The sequence below is a fragment of the Trichoplusia ni genome, chromosome 9 (assembly GCF_003590095.1).
Source record: "Trichoplusia ni isolate ovarian cell line Hi5 chromosome 9, tn1, whole genome shotgun sequence".
In the NCBI taxonomy this organism is placed as follows: domain Eukaryota; kingdom Metazoa; phylum Arthropoda; class Insecta; order Lepidoptera; family Noctuidae; genus Trichoplusia; species Trichoplusia ni.
Window position 1 is genome coordinate 10,424,206 of NC_039486.1, and position 22,586 is coordinate 10,446,791.

Consider the following 22,586-nt stretch of genomic DNA (forward strand, 5'->3'; position numbering starts at 1 on the left):
TAAGTAAATAATTTATTTAACACTATCTACGCTTATGAATATTTAATGCTATTTATATTTATCTATATACATGTAAAACAGGTATATAACACCAAGAATGAAAGAAAGTGCCAATGATATGTGTTGTCTAGTGATTATTTTAACTGTTAAAGATACAAAATTATTAACGCTACTAGTATTTACAGTAAAATTATCGTTACCTTAGTTGAAATTAGGTGAAGCCTTTTTAGTTATTGAAAATGAAAGACTGTCATTTAGTGTAAATCAAACAGTAAGGCTGTTTGATTTGAGGGTCTAAAGATGGTGCCTTGGGTAATGACTTCAGACTATAAAATTTAGGTCATTTTCAAAACTATGATGAAGTTGATGTAAAAGTTGTTAAATAGAGTTCATTTCTTTATTTAGCCTAAACAAGCTTCACCTCTTTCGCTAATGGACAGTAAACATACTTTACTATGATTACGAATTTTCTGGTCATTAACGATGACTACTCGACCAGTATAATTAGACTCACGCGGTCAGGACTATGGGTATGCAGGAGACAGTTCAAAGGGGCCTATGTATACTGGTCGCTGGCTTACATAATTTTCTAGATTGTGATAGCAGCTATTCTAATATACGTATGTGTTATAAAATGTTAATAAGTGCTGTAAACACTTAACTATCTTAAATCTATCACGGCCTTGAATGCACTTACGAGTAAAAGACATTACATCAATGCTGATTATTCATTATCATCTTATATAGATTCGTAACTGCTTTCATAAAGGCGTTTATACAACTATTTTAACTGATACTGATTGAATTTGTCATATTTTTGTTGTCTTTGAGATCGTCGACTATTTTCTATGAGAGATTCTTGTTTTTCAACAAACTCGTGTCACGATCAACGTCACTGACAAATCTTTCTTCCTTGGTTTGTATTCCCATCTTCGTTTCTTCGAAATTGTTGTCCTCTATCTTATCGTTTATCATCACTGCAATAAAATTTTGAATACATTCTTAGCACTATTGGTCGTTATATTAATGTTATGTCGAAGCAGACGATTTCCTCTTTTCCGTCTTATTTTCCCTTAACTTTGTTTCGTCCAACGATTCAATCTTGTGATCTCTTAACAAAGGAGTACGAGCATCAGACTTCTCTTCATTCCCTTTATCCATGAATATGTCATTTTTGAAGTTCATCACTCTCACGGTGTTGTTACTGTCTACAGATTCTTGACGGCTGATTGATTTACTCTCTTTGTTAACGTCATCTTTTTCTTCAGATTTTTCGCTATGATAAGCCATATTGTCGAAACATTGTGCCGGTACTATGTTCACTGATTTCATCATAGGGATCGCAATCGCGAGAGCAGGACTCATGCCTTGTGGGCTCGGCGAGAGTCGAGTCGTGACCGAGAGATCCATTCCCGGCATCAAAGTTGCAACTGTTGGGAATAAAGTACATCGTTAATATTGCTTACTTTTGTTGGAGTACCGCAAAGGGAAAATTTAACTTCACATTCATGCATTAGCATGCTTGTTATTGGGAAACTCATAGAAAAAGACGATTATATTTTTAGTCTAAAACACACAGACAAATTATGAGAATAGTAAAAATTAGTTGTACAAGAACGGAATAACATTGACATACTCTCACAAGACAGTAAACAAGTGCTAAGAACGAACACTTTTTAGAACATTTAGAAAAGCATAAACGACACTGTGTTAGTGTTATATTAGTGTAAAGTTCTCTAAAGTGTACCGATGTGTCGGGCTGTGATTTTGAAACTTCAATTGTTGTTTTGGTTTGATTATTTAGTGGTGGTGGAGGTGTGTGGTTGTTGCCTGAAAACACATTGAATATTCAATATCTAAACCATACAGGAGTACAAACAAAAATTCTATAAAATCGACTAAAAAGCGAACACGAATACTGCCAAAATGAAAATACCAAAACAAGAAATTCGATACCAAATAAAAATAAATCTACAACAACATCAACTTTGGAAGCGAAGCAAAAAGTTCGGGGTACAAACACAGATCATATACAAATTCCCGAACCTTCATCCCTCGAAGCAAGGGACCTAGACGGTGGATCCTGTGCTGCTTGTAGATACTGCCGTGTGCATACATGATAATGACAATGGTAATGATTGGTTAGTGACTAAAGATATATTAGCATTCCTGTAAGCTAAATCCGAGTGTGCAGGCGATATAGAAAGCCCATTCGGTTCCAACGGCGTTGTGTGATGCTTTCTAAAGCATGTTTAAATTTTTTCTTTTGCAGTTGTTTGGTGTCGTTTGGATCATAGCCTCTAGCTCGCTACGATCACCATCTGTGGAGGATTACATTGCATAAGCTACTGTTAGTCACGTGACTAGTTTATTAGTATTTATATTACGAACGACATTGGTAATAACTTCGAAACTTTTAAATAATGAATTTAGTTTTGCTCGATTCTTAACTTCACCGAGAGCTATTCTTCTACAAAGGGTAAGTATAATAATAATATGTAAGGTTTCTATTTTGGTTTAACTAAGACTTTGGTTTTCAAAGTTATTATCATCGTCATTCGAGCCACATACAAGTTGCAATATTATGCTTATTTAGTTCAGTATTATGTTAGTTATCAATTGTATGATGTATATCATTTGTTTTATTCATCAGTGAATGTGATTATGTTTATCTATTACAGTGAAAACGCCAATCATTTTTATTTGTCCATCAAATTTTTGTTACTACAATCGTGATTTCATACATTTATAGTGCCTTTAACTACGAGTGGATTGATTACAAACTTGTTTGGTAAAATTTGTCATCAAAGTTACTTGAAATATTTTGTACAGTCGTTTAGCTATGGCTGTTTCCATAGTTTAGTGTTTTACAATGAGATTATGAAGCTATGAATAGTTATTCATCGAGTCGGTTATAATACTATTAGTATTAAAATTTACATCAGTTTCATCATTTGCATTACTTTCATGCTTGTCTTTACCAAGTGAAATTATTTAACACTTATGTTCTATAAGCGTTGTATTCACAGCTTCAATATTATGAACATTTATTTTCTCATTATCATTATGATTAAACTTACCCATGTTAGGTCCTATCATATCTTTAGGATGGTTTGTTTTGATGGCATTCATTCTGCGGTTTACTACCTGAGGACCCATGCCTGGTGCTAGAGGGTTAGGAGCTCCTGGCACAGGGGCACCTGAATCAATAATAATTTGATATTATTACAATTTTACAAAACCAAGATACAGCAAAAATCATTTAGACATTTCCAACGTTCATGGAGAAAAAAAGCATCGAATTGTGCCGTAATAAGCTTAACACGTTTTATTTTTTGTAAAAATTCTAAGTTATTTTGAAGAGAGTTTGTGAAAATTTTCTTGATGCCACTCCTACGAATAATTCTAATTGTGAATCAAATTAATGCCATTCAGAACTTACGCATAGGTGGCCTCGTTGGCTCTACGTTGATGACTCTTCGCCGTTTCTTTGGTAGTTTAGCTCTCGCTTGCGTGTGAGAGTAGTACATGGCGAAGTTGGATACTATGACGGGTACGGGCAGAGCTATCGTCAGCACCTAGGTTGGGGGAGACATCCAAATTACTATCTACAATATCAATGCTATAAAGAAATTATAGCAATCATAGCTATTCATTAAAGTAGTCTTAAACATATTTAATAAACCATTTGTTACAAAAACTTCGAACGCCTGGATATTCTGTTAAAAAGTATCACACTCTTGCACGTCTTGTATACTATCAAATCTACACATTGCACCACTTTATCTTTATCAATAAACTTTTGAAATCCATTAAAGCACACGGAACATCTACATTACTACATTCCTCTATCATCGTGATATTTATTTCAAAGCCCATTTATACGGAACTCAGCGGACGAGAATGGATTTCACGTAACAGATTGCAACAAGACACGGCAGCGTCACGCGAGTGGATGCCTTCGCATTTATTATGTGCATGTTTTACAACCCTGTACATGACACAAAGCAATATGAGTTGTGAAACTAATGTTACTTTATAAGGAGAGAACGTTAAAGAGATTGATGGATGATGTGTTTATTATGAACCAGAAGAATAGGCTGAAACGGATAACAGATTGGATGAATTATCAAATACCCCACACCAAGAGCAGAACGGAGAAGTTGCGAAGAAAAAAACAAAACACTAGATAAACAATGCCCAAAATAAACATTTATATCTTAAACATGTTCTTGGTAAAGAGGAATACGGAAATAAAGTATTTATTCGCGTCTACAAATCTAATATAACGTAATATCGACCTTAGATTTTTGGATTTATGATAGACAATACTTTGCCATAATTCATGGAACAAAAATATACAAGTACGATAGATAGAAAGCAGATATGCGCAACAATGTGCTGCATCGCAATTCACCGCGTTCTATGCTGTTTATTTAAGACTAGTTATTCGCGGCCTCGTCGTAACAAGGCCAGCTTAGTTTAATACTTCTGTGGTATTTTTATGTTTTGAATTAATCTTTAGTAAAGCATTTCAATTCTCTGGCGTTTATATAAACATTGCGTAATTTATGTACCTTTAGGTGAAAAAATCATTTTCATTAACAGTTAAGAGGAACTGAACTATAATATTTGTCTGAACTAATATTTCTGTAGTAAAAGAAATATAGCCAATACTTACACCAGCCAATGCGCAGAGAGCACCAACGAACATGCCAACGTATGTCTTCGGCGCCATATCCCCGTAGCCCACCGTGGTCATCGTCACCAGCGCCCACCACAGCCCCAGAGGTATGCTGTTGAAGTCGTTGTGAGGGTTCGTCTGAATCCTCTCCGCGTAGTACACCAGACTCGCGAATATCACAATACCTAACACCAGGAAGAACACTAACAGCGTCAACTCCTTCGCCGACGCCCTGAAGGTCTGGATCAAGATCTTGAGACCCGATGAATGTCTCGTGAGCTTGAATAACCTCATGATCCTTATAATGGAGAAGAACTCCAGGATGTCAGCGTTCTCGACGTGTGACGCATACTTCTGGAGAATCAAGTCGATGTAGAAGCTCATGGTGGCTATGTAATCGATGATGTTGACGGAGGATTTGACGAATTCACATTTGTTAGGTGACGATATGAAGCGAACGAGGATCTCTAATGTAAACCACGCGTTACACACACATTCTATATAGAAGAACGCCACGTGAGCGTTCGTTTGCACTTTGTCTAAGGCCCAACCCTGACTTTGGTTAGCGGTCGTCACTGTATAGTTTCTAATCACTGGCACTCTCATGTCCGGGTGAGTTTTTAGACAGAACGATATTATTGATACGCAAATGAAGAACACTGATATCACGCCGATAATCTGAAAGTAAAAACGCTAGTTAGATAAAATAATCACACGAAACAATATGGTTTAAAAAACAGCAAAACAGTTAACCCATACAATTCTTAAAATGGACATGATGATTTTTTTAAGAGAGTTCGAAATGCCTAGTACAGATTAAAACAGCCCTCTCAAAACCATTTTCCCTACAGCGAAACATAAAAATGACTGCGTTTACATTCTCATGTAAAAATAATTAAAGTAAATACAGGGACTTTATTGTTGGAATTAAGGGTGCTTTTATTTACTAAAACACGAACGGTTAACGAGCCAAATGATAGTATTTATTCAGACTGGAGTTTTTTTCGTAAATGTTAAAAAGGTTGTTTGAAGGGAAAAGAGCTGAAGGTGGTGTAGGTACGGTAAAAGCTTGTAGCTGGTAATGAGATATGTTAATGACAGCACGTTCCGGAGTTCGTGATTTTGTGAAAATAAGTTGGTTTAGTTTTGTATTGGGTCAAGGTGAACAAATTAACGGAAAAATATTCTGATTTAAGTTACGCGGCATTGTTTAGGACAAGCATTGTTTAAGAATATTATGTCGGATATATGTCAAAAAGAAATACTTAAAAATAAAATATGACTGTGACAGACTGTGACATGTTTTCGTACACCTATTGACGACTAACATAAAATTCGTATCATTGCAAAACTACGGTAAGGGAAATTGTACTCTAAAACAGACAGCATAAAATCTGTTCACCAAAAACTTCCCGATAAATATTAATTGCTTCAATTCATTTCATTTAATTCTCATTCCGTCAACCTGATAGATTGTTCTATCTATACTAATATATAAACCTGAAGAGTTTGTTTGTTTGTTTGAACGCGCTAATCTCAGGAACTACTGGTCCAAATTGAAAAAATCTTTTTGTGTTGAGTAGACAATTAATCGAGGAAGGCTTTAGGGTATAAACCATCACGCTGCGACTAATAGGAGCGAAGATACAATGGAAAATGTGAAAAAAAACAGGACGGGTATAAATCATAACTTACATCTTCTTCTACCCACGGGAACGAAGTCGCGGGCAACAGCTAGTTAAATATAAATTGACAGACCCATCTATAATGATTATTAATAATGAAACGCGGAACATCGATATCTTAACATCGATCAACATCAGAACCATTCTGCTGAATTATAAGCACTTTTATTTCCATTAAAATTAAATATTTTTTCAACGTAAACTTGCCTTGGTTGGTTTTGTCGCAACCCTATAGGGTCTACATTAGAATATTTAGTCTAGCATAAATTTGCATTCAAACACACCGCTGGAAGGAAACTCGGTGGATTGTTGCACAATATTTTACACTTGATTAATTCAAAAGATTACATTTTGATTCATTCTAGAATTCCAAGTGGCACTTTCACTTCAAAGAGTCGATAAAATACAGAATTTGTATAGCTATTTGCAGAGATTTTTAAATCTAAATTTGGTTTTTGTGTCACTTTCATGAAATTTGATGCTCGAAAATAGCTGCAGGACGGCTTGGCTATCGCGGTAGTTTGTGAATATCGGTTGTTTCTAGTAAAGGGTAAAAGCCCTCATGGGTTTAACCGATCGGATCGATAGGAATACCCAATTCTGGATGTCCAAAATCTCAAAAAAGAAAACGTCTTAGGGATGATAACATTTAACAGTGTAAGAGTAATCGGGTAAGATAATTGGTACCTTAGCAGCGTTAGAACTGTAAGGTTCGTCGAACAGCGACCACATCTGCGGCTTGAGGTGCTGCCACCACGACACCGTCCCCTTCATGTAGTCTTCTTCGAAGCCGAATTTGCGGGCCACCTCCTCATCCGTCGGCTTCTCCGTGTCGAGGTCCAGACGGTCCAGGACTGCTAGAGTTTCTTGGGTGTCCCGATGCTGAAGGAAAAATATCATTTATAATTCATGACACGTGACTTGGTGACCTACCGCCACATTTAAGTATCGTTGTTGCAGTTGCGGAAAACACAGCGTATAGCGTATAGCTTATAGTCTCTTTCTCAAAACACAAATAATATAACTAACGGCCGTGGTGTGAAACCCCTGGAAGCTTAATGTATCATGCCTTAGAACCATTTAATACCAAGAACTATTCTTGCATCTAGAATTGGAATAAACTGATACAAATCATGGTACACACATCATTTACAAGTTTCCAATTTGTACCCAAAAGAAAGGCACTACGCGCTGTTAAACAAAAACAAATTTCAACAAAACACGAACAATCCGATTTTAATTTCGCATCTATGTTGAAAGCAATTAATCGGACAAAGGTTTCCATTCCGCATGATATAAAATGTGAGGGTAGAACCGCAAAAACATTTCGTATCGTGCCATTGGTCGAAAATTATAGGAAAATATCGGACCCACAATCAATGAAGCTGAATTTTCCATTTCGAATGGGAATGAAATTGGAATATTTTATTTTCTGTTTCCGATAAAGTTGAAACCGGTGATGCATCGGTCTTGCCTGACTTGTATTATTGGAAAAGAGGTTTTAATGAAAACCATTTATTTGTGACATTAAGTTGTTAAATTCCACTCGACAAGTTTATTTCATTATTCCGAAATTTCCATTATTTCAAAGATTGATTAATTTACTTTTTACTGAGAAACAGAATTGACACATTTTCGATTTTAAATTTTTATAAAATTTTTGTTATCCTACAAAATATTTTAGCTCGTTTTATTCTTGTATAATTAGTGACAAATCTATTCTTTGATATGTATTTGTGACAACGTGTTAAGAAAATATCATATACAAAAAATATTCTGCATCAATCTTCTCTCAAGCCATTAATTACCAAAGAACAAAAGCTGCCTTAGGTATTTATCCTGTTACGGTCGTTACAATACAGAACACAGTGTTGATCATTTATCTGATAACCTTCCTCGAAGCATTGCTGCAATCGAACCCATGTCAATTCCCCAATAATACTATTCATTGTGTATGGACATTGGACAAGGGGCGTGAATACATATTATTGCGAATACAATACCGCAATCATTGTAGGACCTCGGAATACTTTCATACGGGACAGGGAATGTAATTGGAATATTTTACTCTGCCTTATTTTCTTTTGTTTTTATTATAGTTGTTTATGCAAGCGTCCCTGTTCTGATTTGTAATACGAGTACTCTACGTGAATATACACATGACGATCTGTCTGTTCAACGTTTTCGTACACAGGGTGATGAATGCATATTTTTAAATGGTTATCCGCATTTAAAAATTCATAACAAGCTTGCAACTCTATTGAATAAAAAAACACCCTTTAACAAACCTTGCAACCCGATAAAACGTAATCTTTTTACAGACAGTCGTGCTTACGACCACAGAAACGAGACAGCAAAAAAGGAAGTACGTGGAAATCCAATTTCGCATTCGCAAAAAAATGTTCGTACAAAGTTATAAACGCTTGCCCCGAGCATCCTCCGTGTTTGAACGTGCTCAAACAACGTTGCAGCGAAGTTACGTCCTTCGGCTCAGCCATTCCCAGCACAGCCGCAAGCATTGAACGACGTGGAAAACTGCAAAGTGCCACTCAAATCATTTCATTCAGTATGTTGCTACCCAACGAAATTGCAGGCGTGTCTGCATCTGACAGATATATCTCCCGATCTGTTGTTTTAACGTTCACTCGGCTGTATTGATTTCCTCTAATTCTGACTAACTCAGTTCAACGAATTTTCAGTCCTGATTTTTTGAACTGCATTTCATGGCTTTTGATGCGTTAATGGAAAATGTCGATTCAAGATTCCGACAAGTTCCTGGATTTAATCTAGAACTTCTTTAATTAAAAACTCATTTAAAAACTAATTACTTTGCATGTTATCGACGGATAATCTGGAATCTTTTTAAACTTGTTCTTTTTTATTTGACCTGTCTTTAATCAGGAGTATTAAACTAGTTTCCTAGTTAATAACGAGTAAGCTCGTAGCAGGTTTTTGGTGTTATTCCTGCAAGTAAGTTGTCCACAAAACTAATATTTGTATGATAGTTGGTAACAAGATCAACATTAGTTTCAGAACCCATTTCCAACGGTTCACGTCCGAATGACATGCTAACATATTCGTCACGTACACTGCATTGCACAATAAACTGCACACTCGGAATACTGAGCTTGTAATATGTTGTGTATCTGCACCGCAGTGTAAAATGTTATAGTAATGGCTCCGAGTGGAAAGTTTTGTTTAGAATTCTTAGTGCTATCGTTTATATGGTGATGTGGAAACATTTGTGACGGGCACTACTGTTGGAGGGTTTTATTTCAGAAATTTTCTTCCTGCACAGATTTTTACATTTAAATATTATTTCAGAAAGAAATATCTAGAATGGTTGAGAAATCGTCGTTGCACGAGAAGATTTCACAAAAAATCTGTGACTTAAAATAATGTTTAAATAAACAGAATTTTACTGAAAATAATCTACACAATTAATCCTAGCCGAAGAAAATGGTTCTAAAATAGGCTTGTATTTCTTGTAACTAACCCATAATAGAGATTAACTGATTGACGGTTTCTTGCTAGAATTAGGTAATTTGGGCAAAAAGTAACTTAACTCCGTCCGCCTCGTTAAAGGCTTGTCATCTTTTTTACTGCGAATAGCGGCGGCTATCGAAACTAAAGTATTTTATTAGGTTTTTCATCCTATGAAAAGTTTAGGTTAGTAATTTTTTTTTTACTTCATTTTGTGATGAAGACATTAGATACCACAGTATTTATTATTTTACCAATCATCTTGATTTATTAGTAAACGGTGTCCATCCTACTACTGCAGATTGTACTTGTATGATTAAAATAAATTATACATATATTTTTGTGTCTCAAGAAGACTATTATTACAGACTGAAAATTGAATCTTACAACTATTCACATAAAGTTTTAAGTTAACTGCCACCCAGCATGTTCAAAACTTTAAACTTTTCCAAAAAGCCATTTGTTATAGTTTAGAAGGACTACGTATCTGCGCAAACGAGGAAACTTTGGTTTTCTGAATAGAAAATCATCGGAAAAGAAATGCTTATACTTTCCACATAACTAGGAAGCGCAATGTCAGTGCCTTAGAAACACTTGCAATATATTTTTTCCTATGCAAAAATAATTGTACGAAAATTTGAACTATTCTGGTTCCACTTACCAAGGGAAAAAATGGTTTATTTGAATTAAAAAAATATTGCCTGCGGTCAGCATATTCCACGGTAAACTACCGTTCGGGCGAAAAAAAAATCTATGAAACCTACATTCAAAAATGTTGTTAATTGTTTCTGTTTGTTGAAGGACCCGTTAACATTTATTTTTGGTACCTATATTTAAGATTTTTGAGCAATATTTTCAACAGCCTTAATATTTTCGTATATCTGATTTTTTGATGTACAATCGTCAAGAAAAATAATAATACGTTTTCACGATAAAAATGTACAATCGCTAGAACCAAACTTGTTTCTCCGCTCTCAAATGACGTATTTACAGAAGATATCTAGTTTAAAACTCTTCAAGAAGTCTCGATAAAATCTGGTTAGCATATTCATGAGTTATTAGCTTCACTGCATTGGATGCTGTCAGGAATTCTTAACATAGCTCCAACGTGGCTCAGTAACGGTTATGACTCCTGATTTACTAGCTGTGAAATCTTCCGTTTCATATGAATCATGTTTTAAAATGTTTGGTACTTTAAAATTGTTTTTATTATCAGCCGTTGGTTTGAGGCTTTAAATAATATTTTTTATTTTGACTCCTTGTTGTTGTGCTAAAACTAATGCTGTTTGGATCTACCTTAGTATTTTCGCGAGCTGTGCTCACGAATTTATCCGCGTGGCTATGAACATATGTTTGGTTTTTTTTTAAATTGAATGTGTAGTTTTAGAGTGTAAGCATTTTCTATTCATTTCTATTACATGCTCATTAAATTTCTGCTCCGTTTTTTGTTGTTTATTATCAAAGAGAAAGCCTTTCGTAATAAATGGGCTATTTAACACTGAAATATATATTTCAGATTAGACCAGTAGTTTTTGTGCTTTATAATCTTAATCTATAGATATAATACTAATTATAGAGTTAATTTATTTCTCCGTTTCAATTTGTACTACGATATAATGTATACATTTACATACAAAAATACGTGCAAATAGGTGAATACTTCGAACAACTGAGCAACAGAAAATCTTATTCCTGCTTCATTTCTTCTTAAATTAGTAGTAGTTGTTAGTCATAAGATCTTTAGAAAACTTGGTCAGACTGAGTTAGTGTTTGCAATTGGAACTTAAAAGCAGTGAGGCTACTACTGTCTACTGGAAGTTATCAAACAATCACGTTGGACTCAGAATTATCTTTTGAGGTCTTCGTATTTTCTTGTCGATGTGATTTCGCTTTTAACCACTTTTTTCGACCATTGTAAGCTATATCATTGTCATTTGTATTTTTATCAACAGCATCATCACCGTCATCATAAAGCTCTGTCTAAAATCATTTCGAGGTCAACACAATGTCATTAACATCGTATTGTTATAATTACTTAGATACCTCATTCGGATTCATAACTTTATTGTTTATTTAATACTTGTTTACTTACGAGTATTTATCGCGATAGCCTATCAGTCCAACTGGCAACCCCGCCGCGTCAGCTCATGATTAAGGACTCCGGCTGGGTCCCGAACTATTCGGGTAATCCCGATAAATACTCGTGACCATTAACCATTACTAAATAAATAATCTATACTAATATATAAAGCTGAAGAGTTTGTTTGTTTGTTTGAACGCGCTAATCTCAGGAACTACTGGTCCAAATTGAAAAAAATATTTTTGTGTTGAATAAACCATTAATCGAGGAAGGCTTTAGGCTATAAACGATCACGCTGCGACTAATAGGAGCGAAGATACAATGGAAAATGTGGAAAACACGGCGGGTATAAATCAAAACTCATATCTTCTACCCACGGGGACGAAGTCGCGGGCAACAGCTAGTTCATTATAATTTAATGATGACTTAATTCAAATAACGCATTTAAATTCTAAACCATAATCCATTTTCTTCAATTAAAGAACACCGTGTCTCTATTTCTACCCTAGTACGTACTTTACAGTCTACCTTGCATTTAGGTATACTGCCAAACAATATTGCTTGCAACGTTACACAAATAATTACATATTCCGTTGGTACGCTCGGCAGGTCATCGCTAGCTATTGTTTGTGATATTAATTAACACACGCATGACCTGTCTGCACATTATTAGTACATTCAGTCAATATTGGTATGTTTGCAAATACAAGATACTGATTAGTGAAGCTTGTATGGGCTGCTAGGAATTTGGCATTGTTATCAGAAGCACAAGTTGATCGATCGCAGGTTAAGCTACGCTTGACACGGTCGGTTATCAGATGGGTAACCGGTTTTCGAATACGAACCTAAAGTTTTGAATATTTTCTTCGTTTAATTCTTTCACGAAGCACAACAAATTGGAATTTGCGTATGACGTTTACTTACCTGTGTATACGTCATCCAACAGCAGGGCTCCACCTGGTTGGCGTCCAGCCCCCAGAACTCCAGCTCCTCCTCGAAGAGTGGCCCGCACACATCCGTAGGGTAGTGGAGCTTGCCGGTTCTGCACAGGGGATAAATATGGTTACGTAAATTGTCCTCCACTGATATTTTTATTTCCTTCACCAAAGATGAAATGCATTTTCTTTCTAATGCGATTTGAATTGATCCTATTCCGGTTAGAAGCCATACTGTTTTACAATTTGCCCGTATCATCTTTCACTATGATAAAATTTCATTCTTAAATCTGTATCAAAATGTATCATATATGATCATTTTCCAAAGAACAAGTTATTTTCCTTAACCAAACTAATTCATAACTCGTAACGGATATTCCATATTTACATTTCCAGCTATCAAATTCTCTACACATCTGCTAAAAACAACATGGCACCGGCCATCGAAGTTTCGCTTCCTATATCAACAAGCAAATAAATACAAACGAACGCGGGAAAAAACGGAGTTTTTCGTAACAGACAGTGAACATACGGATCGACAGGAAAAACATGATTCCACTAGCACAATTACGAAAGGGTATCCGATTTCCATACATTTCAATAACAAAAGGATTGTTAACGTAAGGGCTTACACATGTACCTTTGATCGCGGATGATAGATGAACATTTTTGTACCATTTAATTGGGCTGAGGACAAAGGGTAATCGCTACTCAGACATCTTTTTCTGACTTTTTTTCGGTAACGACGGATTTATGAAAGTTGAGAGTGGAAACGTTATGTCGATTGGGTGATTTATGGAACACGCGAAAATAACGGGCTTCAGAGAAATGTTTTTTGTCTAGCCGAAAAAATATGATGAATCTAAAAACGGGTTTTTATTGAAAACATTTTTTTTTTGTTTTGTTGTTATCATCGGGAAAGTTGTTTATTGTGTCTTCTATATTCTTATATTTCGTATTCTTAGAAGCTCTGTTTGGTTTTCTCTTACATGCTCAAAATGTAGATATATAAAAGCATAAAGCACTTTGCCTACAATGGGATCTGCCAGGTTTTCACCTGAAACGGTAGTGTCTGGAAATAAAATAACTAAAAGTCTATAAGTTTCGTTTCTTGACTTATACTACATTTTATATCATGTTGATATTCATTTTATTTAACAAGGTATTTTTTTATGGTTTAATATCTTTTATTCAATGATGAGACGACTTTTTCCCAATTTCGCTAAATATTGTACGGTAGATTTTTACAAATAATTTCAAATCAAGCAGAAGCACGACTTTTTTCTTAAAAAAAATATACCCCAATAAATAAATCCTGTGACTATTTCGGCAATGATAAATGTAGGGCTTTAGAAAAATCCAATAGAATCCTTCAAAAGATACATTTCAGAAACTTAATCTCAATTCTGAATTTCCATTGGCTTCTTGGTACATAATGTACGTATTCACACATTAAGCCGTCTATTTTTGTTATTTATTCCGTCTTTTACCGTAACGAGTTTCAGCAATAAATTCTCTTCCAAAACCACCCTTTTACACGATAAAATATTCCTGAAAGTATTCTTATGTATGTCGATTTGTTGTACTGGTGGAGCTAGAGTTTTGAGTGCAGGTTCGAGTTTCGTGCACCAATTATTTTCACGCTCTTATTCGCCTATGAGATGTCCGAAATGCACAACAACATTTTTTATTCTAGTAACCTATATCGGAAGGGGTTACTGACATCGGGAAAATTCGGCCAGGTTAAAATAGGATAGGGTGGGTTATATCAGCAGCAAGTGCTGGTATAAGGTCACCAGACAACGGATGCCGGCAGATGGATGTCACCAATTGTGTCAATTGGCCTAAGACGCGCTGCTGAGATGGTTTGAAAGCTACCGCGTTTCCTGCTTCCAGGTGGTGTAGGGCATGGTTTGAATGAGTTTGGGGAGGCGTTTGAAACGGTAGGCTAGGGCGAACATCCTTTTGAATGAAATCCAAATAGAATGGAAAGAGACATAGCCTTAAGCTATAGTGAAAAGGTTACTATATTATGTTACACTACTGTATGTTGATAAAAATATACAATTATCATTTATAGCCACAAAAAGTTAAAGAATAGGTAATACATCCGAAACAAACAAACTGAAAAATCCACAGAATGTAAAATAACATTATTTTGAAAAAGTCCTTAATATTAATATTTCATCATTCAATAACTAAATAACAAACTCAAAACATTATCATTAACTCGAATATCAAACATAACTTTGACCACGACATGAAATAGAGAAATGGATTTAAATTCAAAACTCTGCACTATTGTTAGTTTGAACTCCATTTCTGACAAGCTGTTAGATTGTTCGCTGGATGTAGAATCCATTTCCTACACTGTCCATATCAACGGAGAATGTTGCATATGTGACGATCAATGTATAGCGAACAATGTATAATTCTCGTGGGATCGCAAGTTTTAATAGGTTTTTGAACTTAGTTGTAACATTTCATTGAGTTCTATTTTGCAGACCTGGGTTTTAGGTTAGCGTTTATAAATTTGAATTACTAAATTAATTTTCGTGGATTAACTGAGTAATCGTTTTAACAGGTTTAAAATTGTATACCTATCTGTTGAATTGTTCATAGTATTTCGATATTTATAACTTTTGTTGATAAGTATTTTTATTTTATAAGTGTATATCATCCCAGATTCATTTTAACTTAGGTCAACCAAAATTACATCCATTTTAAGTGCCTCTGACGTAACACATTAAAATATTTAAAAGATAATGTTTGCTTAAGTATTTGACTTTTGCATAGCAACAAATTAGTACTCGAAAACTATTATTTTTAAAGCACAGCTTTCAAGACAGAGTAAATGAAATTGTTCAGCAATACATTTAAAAACTGTAACACACCATTCGTCACTGTTTTAAGAAACAAAATCTCTGTTCGTAAGTAACAGACGTCTGTCTATCAGACTGTCTGTTTACTCCGGCTGACTTTGAAATGGTATTTAGAATTTAAAGACATAATTCAGACTTGTTGTGCCTACATCTGTGAATTTGTTGATTGATTTACTGTCAGGGAGAATAGTGACATTAAGTTAAGTTAATGTGATACAAATTAAGTATGGTTTGGAATGTGGTAAAAAGGATAATATTGCCTATAGCTAAATTAGCAAGCTGATGACGATAATGGTGACAAGACGATGATGACATACGTTGCCTAAGTCGCGTACTCTACGTTTGATATATATGATGTGTAGGCTTTTGAATTGATATATCAGTAAAAAAAGCCAATGCTGATATTGTTCTTACATACTTAGATTATTTTATATTCGCATACGTCGAGTAATATATTCTACCTTACTGTGTATGTTTTTTGTCTTCGACAAATCCAACAATAAAAAAATCCTACAATTTTTGCAGAAAAAAGGCTAAAGGAGATTTAGATTTTCTTTCCTCTCAAATTAACAGCATAAGCAAATATCACCTAAACTCCTGAAGTCCATTCCTCTATAGCAGTCAACGTTTTTCACTTAACAATCATTTCAAGTGCTGAACTGAAATTAATTTTACTGATAAGCTCTAACTTCACAAAACTTGGAGTTTCAGATGATTTTGGGTCAAACCCTTTAGGTATGGTTCAGATTGATTAATGTTACTTTATGTTTTGTAGATATTGATTTATCGTCGACTATAGCATATGATTTAGTAACAAACTTACCGAAAAGCCTGACATTACTAACCAATTCTGAGAGGTAATTTTTACAAATAGCAAGATCACATTTTCAATTAAAATATATTCAGTTATATGGATTGGATTTGCGTGTTTTTATTAAAATTTCAGTGTGCCAGATTTTTTCTAAATTCGAAAATATCACGCAGAAAATTCCAGAACATAATTTTGTTCTTCGTTTACAACCGCTATGGCCACAGTCGCCTCTTTGTACAATGTGTTACAGAAAAATTCATATGTCGAGCCTTTAGAGGCGCCTCTTGGCTGTTGACCACAAACCCTCCCCAAATACTGCGGTTGACATCCCTTGCGGGTTTTTGGAAAATTTGGATCCCTCTAAGTTAAACCACAACCTACGTTTACCAAAAACTATTGAAGAAATTCAGTCCATTTTTCGAGGTCACATTAGCACATATTTGAGGGAGATCCGAATATCTGAAAGGATTTAAGGGCCTACCTCGTTATGTTAGCTTAAATATCTTTGCAATATATCAAATCCCTGTTAAGTCATTTATCATTGTAATCTTTTTCCTTTGGTGAACAAATGTGTAGTCAGCAGAGTCGAGAGGATAATAAGCTACTTTTCTTTTTTAATTACTTTAGAATCATTTGTAATACTTTTATGATGCTGAATCGATATTCCATACAGAGCAATGAAAATGAATCTAGGAAATAAATGGTGACAAGTTTCTTAATCATAAGAAAAACTAAATTTCTAGGTTTCGCGTCTTAATTTATGCACACATGCAATGCCCAGGAGGTATCTGCAGTTGTGAACCTGAAATTGAAGCTAGAACGCAGAAACGACGCTCTTAGTTATGCGAGAACCAGAGTCATAAAATTTTATTGAGCCATAGAGACCTGCTATCAGAAAGATATTGGTAGACGACAATTATACGATGAATTGTAATGATAGGAAGCAGTTAGCTAGCAACAATAATATTGTAGTCCATAAGACACCTATTAAGGGGATACACATAGATATAGCTCCAAAGCTAGTAAATGAAATTGCAGAAACAAAAGACAAAATAGTAGATGGTATAATAATTATTACAGCTTATCCAAGTTTCAATTTAGAAGTTCCATCTGACTTTATAAGTAACGATGTCCATGAAAATCCAGAAGAAGAGATGAAAGCTGATAAAGTGTCCATTTAGGCACTTTCATTAGAATATAAAGTAGGTACCCAAACTTACTGCCATGAGAACTTGTTCTTAGCTATATTGAGATTTTAAGAGTCATGGACTCAAGTAGCTTCATCAAATAAAATATTGCTGAAATGATGAACAAAAATAACTGGTCAAGTGCGAGTAGGCCCGGCAACATTCAGGGTTTAGTAAAAAGTCTTTAAAAATTTATACGTTCAAAAAATGGTCGGCCCCCGTCTTTGCGTCTGTATTAACAATTTCTTAGTTTTAATTTTTGTTATTTGTTTTTATAGTCTAAACAGAGAGAGAGAAAAGTACACCATCTGTTAAAATTTCAACTGTAGGTACATACATCAAGTTTCATGAAATGTGGCCTGGTGCCAGATATTCGGACAGACAGCAGAGGTTTCGGAAAATAACGTCTCCTTCGATGAAGGAACCCAAAAAAATAAGACATAACGTTAGAAAATTAGGATCTAAAATTCAGATTGACCTAAAGAGCTTGCTTACCTAAAGAACTTAATGCTAAGTCTAGACTACATTACACAAAATGTCTGACATTTGTATTAAATCTCTTTTGTCTGAAAATGTCAATGTCGCTAAACGTTGTGGTGTATCGCATTTAGAAATCTCATGGCCTATTCACGACTAGAGGTGAACGATGTCGTATGATATCGATATTAAGTTTAATAATTACGATCTTATTATTCTTATTCTCTTGAATCGATTTAAATGAAACAATGGAAGAGCTTTGAGTTTACATGTTGGTAAAAATAATGGTAGATTAAAAAAGAGAAAAAACTCTTGTTTTTAATTGTCACTCCATTCAAATTTTATCGAAATCGGTCCAGCCCTTTTTATAATTGTAAATTGCCAATTAAAGTCATCGGGTTTGAAACTACCCTGAAAATGTTAGCCTGCTATCTTATCGGGACGACAAATAAACAAACATGCAAAGAAACAAAAAAAGTTAGTGTATAAAACGTGGGGAAAAAACTGCTTGATAGAAATTGATATAAAAAAAATTTACAGTGTTTTCGTTGTTTACCTACATTCTTATCTATTGATATTGCAGTCGAGATTTAATAACTATGATAAGCGATCTGGGCGATGTTATTAAAAGCTAAACGTGGTTAAAATTGTCCGATATTCGTGACCGATAAGTTCTTTGCATGACTAAAACCACTAATTTTAATACCATATTTTGATACTCGTATTCACTTTAAAAAGTACAAATAATACATATTTTTTTACTATTTTAATAGTAATACGGTACCTATATTCAGCCCAAGTTATAAATATACTTAGATATCGTTATTTTTATTTCATCGATAAAAATATTAAATCAAATTGTTCCCCTCTATGCTAAAACAAAAAATAAAATATAAAGCTTGTGGCAGTATTTTTGGTACGAAATAAGAATTTGAAAAGGACGTAATTTCCTCTTTAAGCTCCGTTTTGTTTTGTTTAATGCGGAATAAGGTTTATAATACATTTGTAACAAAACACCTATGTCAAAAGCGTGAAGGTTCCAAGGAAAGATTTGCGTAAAAATAAACTTAAAGGTAAAGAAAATACAACATCAGTTATTACAAGTTCTTTCTTTTTCACAAAGCTCTCCCTGTTCATGCCAATGGGAAGATCTTTCATAAAAGCTCATTATACAATTTAATAATAATGATCCTAATCAAATATTTATGGAAGCTATATATATTGGACGAATACACATTTTCCTTTAAATTATGAAATTTATATACCTACTTTATATATCAGGTAATCTGTCTTGGTTAGACAGATTACCTGATACTGTACTATACAATTAACCAATAGTTATACAAAAAGCGCCTCGCTCACTAAGCAACATTATCCTTGTGTTTCAAAAAATAAAGTCATTTGTAGAGGGACAACTACAATGCAATGAATCACACTTGCAAACGCTTTGCCCGGGGATCGTCGGCGGCAAATACTCGGCTGTCGTTTCACGTAGAGGACTAATTAATGATGTTCAAATAAAACAAGAGTAACTTCTGAATCCAAAAGGTAGAAAATGATTAAATAGGTTTGTATCAACCAAGATTGGATGACTGAAGATTTGCCAAGTTATTGAGTATAAGAGAAACTAAAACACCTGTGCATTGAGGGATCCAAATGAATAAACTAAAAGAAACATGCAACAAAAATGGGTTAGTGTCAACCGTTGCTTATCTTTTGACTTTGATTCATTTGGGTGACAAGGGTGGAAACCTGGGATTTAATAATACGGTTGCAATGTGAAATGACAAGTTCTCCGAACTTACCTGTAATAATTGAGAACCTGTGCGAAGACTCCAGGATGCCTATCGAAGAAGTACTCGTTGAGGACGGGGTCGTAGTTGGCGAGAGCCTCCGTGAGGCGGGAGAGCCGAGTGGCCGGGATCTTCTTCAGCGTCGCCTTGTACGTCTCGTGACGTATCCCCCCCACATTGAGGACAACGCGGTTTTCCGCGTCCATGTTGAGGAGATTCATTTCTGTATGATAAGAAACTGATTAGATTTCAGAAAAGTATGGTTGAGTTATACGACACAAGTTAGAGGTTGCATGGTACATTTCTTTAATGTTATTGTACACCTTACCTCTTTGTTGTGAGGATTATTCTTTTTATTTTGGAACCTCTGACTAGTATCATAGCAGTTGGTTAGATTGAAGCAGCCATTGTAAGTATATTTATTTCCTGAGATCTCCTTTGGTTTGAACCAAAAAAAAATCAAATGCAAAAGCATTTATGACGGCATCCACCTCACAAACAAGATCTTATATTAACTTATCTTACTTAAACTTTATATAACATAGTTAGTTTTGCATGCACCAAAAATTTTAATCGATTTTTATCAACATTGAGGAAGCTTAAAATAATATTATTTTGTTGAATGCGGACCGTAAGCTTCACAGACATTCCCAAAACATTTCAGACATTTTTTATTGTCTCTCAGGCAACCAGGCTGGCATAACGCTAGACAGTTCATTGACATGACAGGAGCTAGACATTGAAGCCAGCTACACGACAACATTAATATCAATACGATACATGACGTCATACATCAAGCCACAATATTCAATACTCCATTTTTCATTCATTGTTTGTAAGAACTTATACGCATTGTAGATCCTATTCGAAAAGCAGGTCAGTCAAGGAGAGGTTTATGATTATTTTACCATATCTATTAATATAGGCAGTATGTAACGTTTTTTATTTCAGTTGTTGTTAAAACATGTTAAAATAAGACGGAGTAGTGATAAAACATATTTTTTACTATCTTGTGACTTTCAAGGAAGTATATGAATAGAAATTGACTGAACTATTTTCGTATAAAATCTACAACGTGCCCTATTTCTTACTGTTACTTGGCACCCGATGTATCCACATTTTGATATCGATATATTTCCCTGAAAATAAGTAATGCGTCTCTAATTGCCCGATAATATTATGAATGGGAGAATAATATTTTTACTGAGATATAATCCGTATTATTTTTTGGCTTTCGTCCATAAGCAATTGTGTGGAAAAATCATTCGTCATATTTCTTTCTGTAAGAAAAACTCCGAGGAAATCTGTTTACGCAGTTGATGTCCCAATAATATTTCTATAAGGAAAAAATGTTTTGTGTTAGCTGCTTGGTTTTTTACTATATTAATTTAAGGGTGGGATGAAAATATGCTAACGACACTCAACGTTCGTTTTTTCTTTTCATGTTTGTCAAAGAAAGGATAGCGTTTAGCTTTGTTGAGATATAAGAGTGTTTTTGGTTTTAGGGTTGTCAAAATTTAAGAGCGATCCAATTTCTTTGTTCCAATTTTTTTTGGAATGCTCTAAGTATCTATGACGGTGTTATAAAAGAGTGTATACATACTGGCTACTTGTCAACTCTCTTCTGCTTCGCGGGACAGTTATGGGCTACGGCGACCGACTTTGTCCTCTCCTCGACATCACCTCTATATAATCGTCTTCTAGCCCGCTAAGTATTCTCGTTGGAGGCATCGCTGGGGGGAGAAATCCTGGGAACAAAGTAAAAACATAAGTTTTTTTGGTGTCCAGGAAATAAAAAAATTACAATATACCAAAATCAGCTATGGAATGACTTATTTCCTATGGAAGTTTGATATAATTTTTTTCTTTTTTATTCTTCTAGGCCAATCCTTTTAGTTGATTTAAAGAACTGTGAGAAATCGTAACACAACACTATACCATCTGGATGTAGAAGTAGAACACTAATCAGCAAATATTAATCGACAACATGTTTACTTAAAATTTTTGGGTCTCATATGTTTCAAATAATACTTTACTGACAAAATAAGTAAAGAATTTCATACACAGAAACTAGTGAATCAGTCAAACGTTTACAATATAGAAAGTAAGAGAACGTTTACTCAGAAACGCGTACATTGTGTATGTTCCTATAGCGTTTGAGGTTACTGCTGGCAATCCTTTTAGTATAATTACTTTCGTTTTTCGGTTCCCGCAAAAAAACGAGTTGATCCATTAAGCTGATAACAATAAGGATACAATCTACTTAACTTGCCACATAATATTAACATAGATTTATATTATAACATACTCGTATAATAGCATCACCGTCATTGATTGTCGTTTGTCTAGACAGGATTATAGGTAAATATTCTGATATTATAGATAGATATCTCTTTTTATTCATGGGATACTTCATAAGAAGGGACCCTGTCTTTTTTAAAGACGTTCATATAGGTTTACTAAGTAAGATTGTGAAGTAAAACATCGTAACAAGATACAACAAGAGGGTGTGTTTATTAGGTTTTAATAACCACACGAAAGAAAAATCCAAAATCATTTTTACCAAATC

General features: G+C 34.6%; 1 protein-coding gene across 5 annotated transcripts in view; it reads right to left on the minus strand.

Annotated features, from left to right (window-relative positions):
* Positions 1–913: 913 nt before the first annotated feature.
* The window catches only part of LOC113497308 (potassium voltage-gated channel protein Shaw-like), a 77,048-nt gene continuing 55,375 nt past the window's right edge, over positions 914–22,586 (minus strand). The window contains exons 4-13 of one of the 5 annotated variants that reach the window (XR_003400888.1): positions 21,621–21,765; positions 21,109–21,156; positions 20,030–20,240; positions 12,857–12,974; positions 7,057–7,251; positions 4,682–5,362; positions 3,443–3,578; positions 3,081–3,200; positions 2,047–2,321; positions 1,187–1,430 (exon numbers count right to left, since the gene is read on the minus strand). Coding sequence is in view for 4 of the 5 variants with exons in the window: in XM_026876805.1 (XP_026732606.1) it covers positions 1,030–1,430; positions 3,081–3,200; positions 3,443–3,578; positions 4,682–5,362; positions 7,057–7,251; positions 12,857–12,974; positions 20,030–20,240; positions 21,109–21,136 (1,890 nt within the window). In the remaining variant the exon portion in view is untranslated. Of the gene's footprint in view, positions 1,431–1,747; positions 2,322–3,080; positions 3,201–3,442; positions 3,579–4,681; positions 5,363–7,056; positions 7,252–12,856; positions 12,975–20,029; positions 20,241–21,108; positions 21,157–21,620; positions 21,766–22,586 lie in introns of those variants that run through there. The other 4 variants (XM_026876807.1, XM_026876805.1, XM_026876808.1 and 1 more) reach the window with 4 other exon arrangements.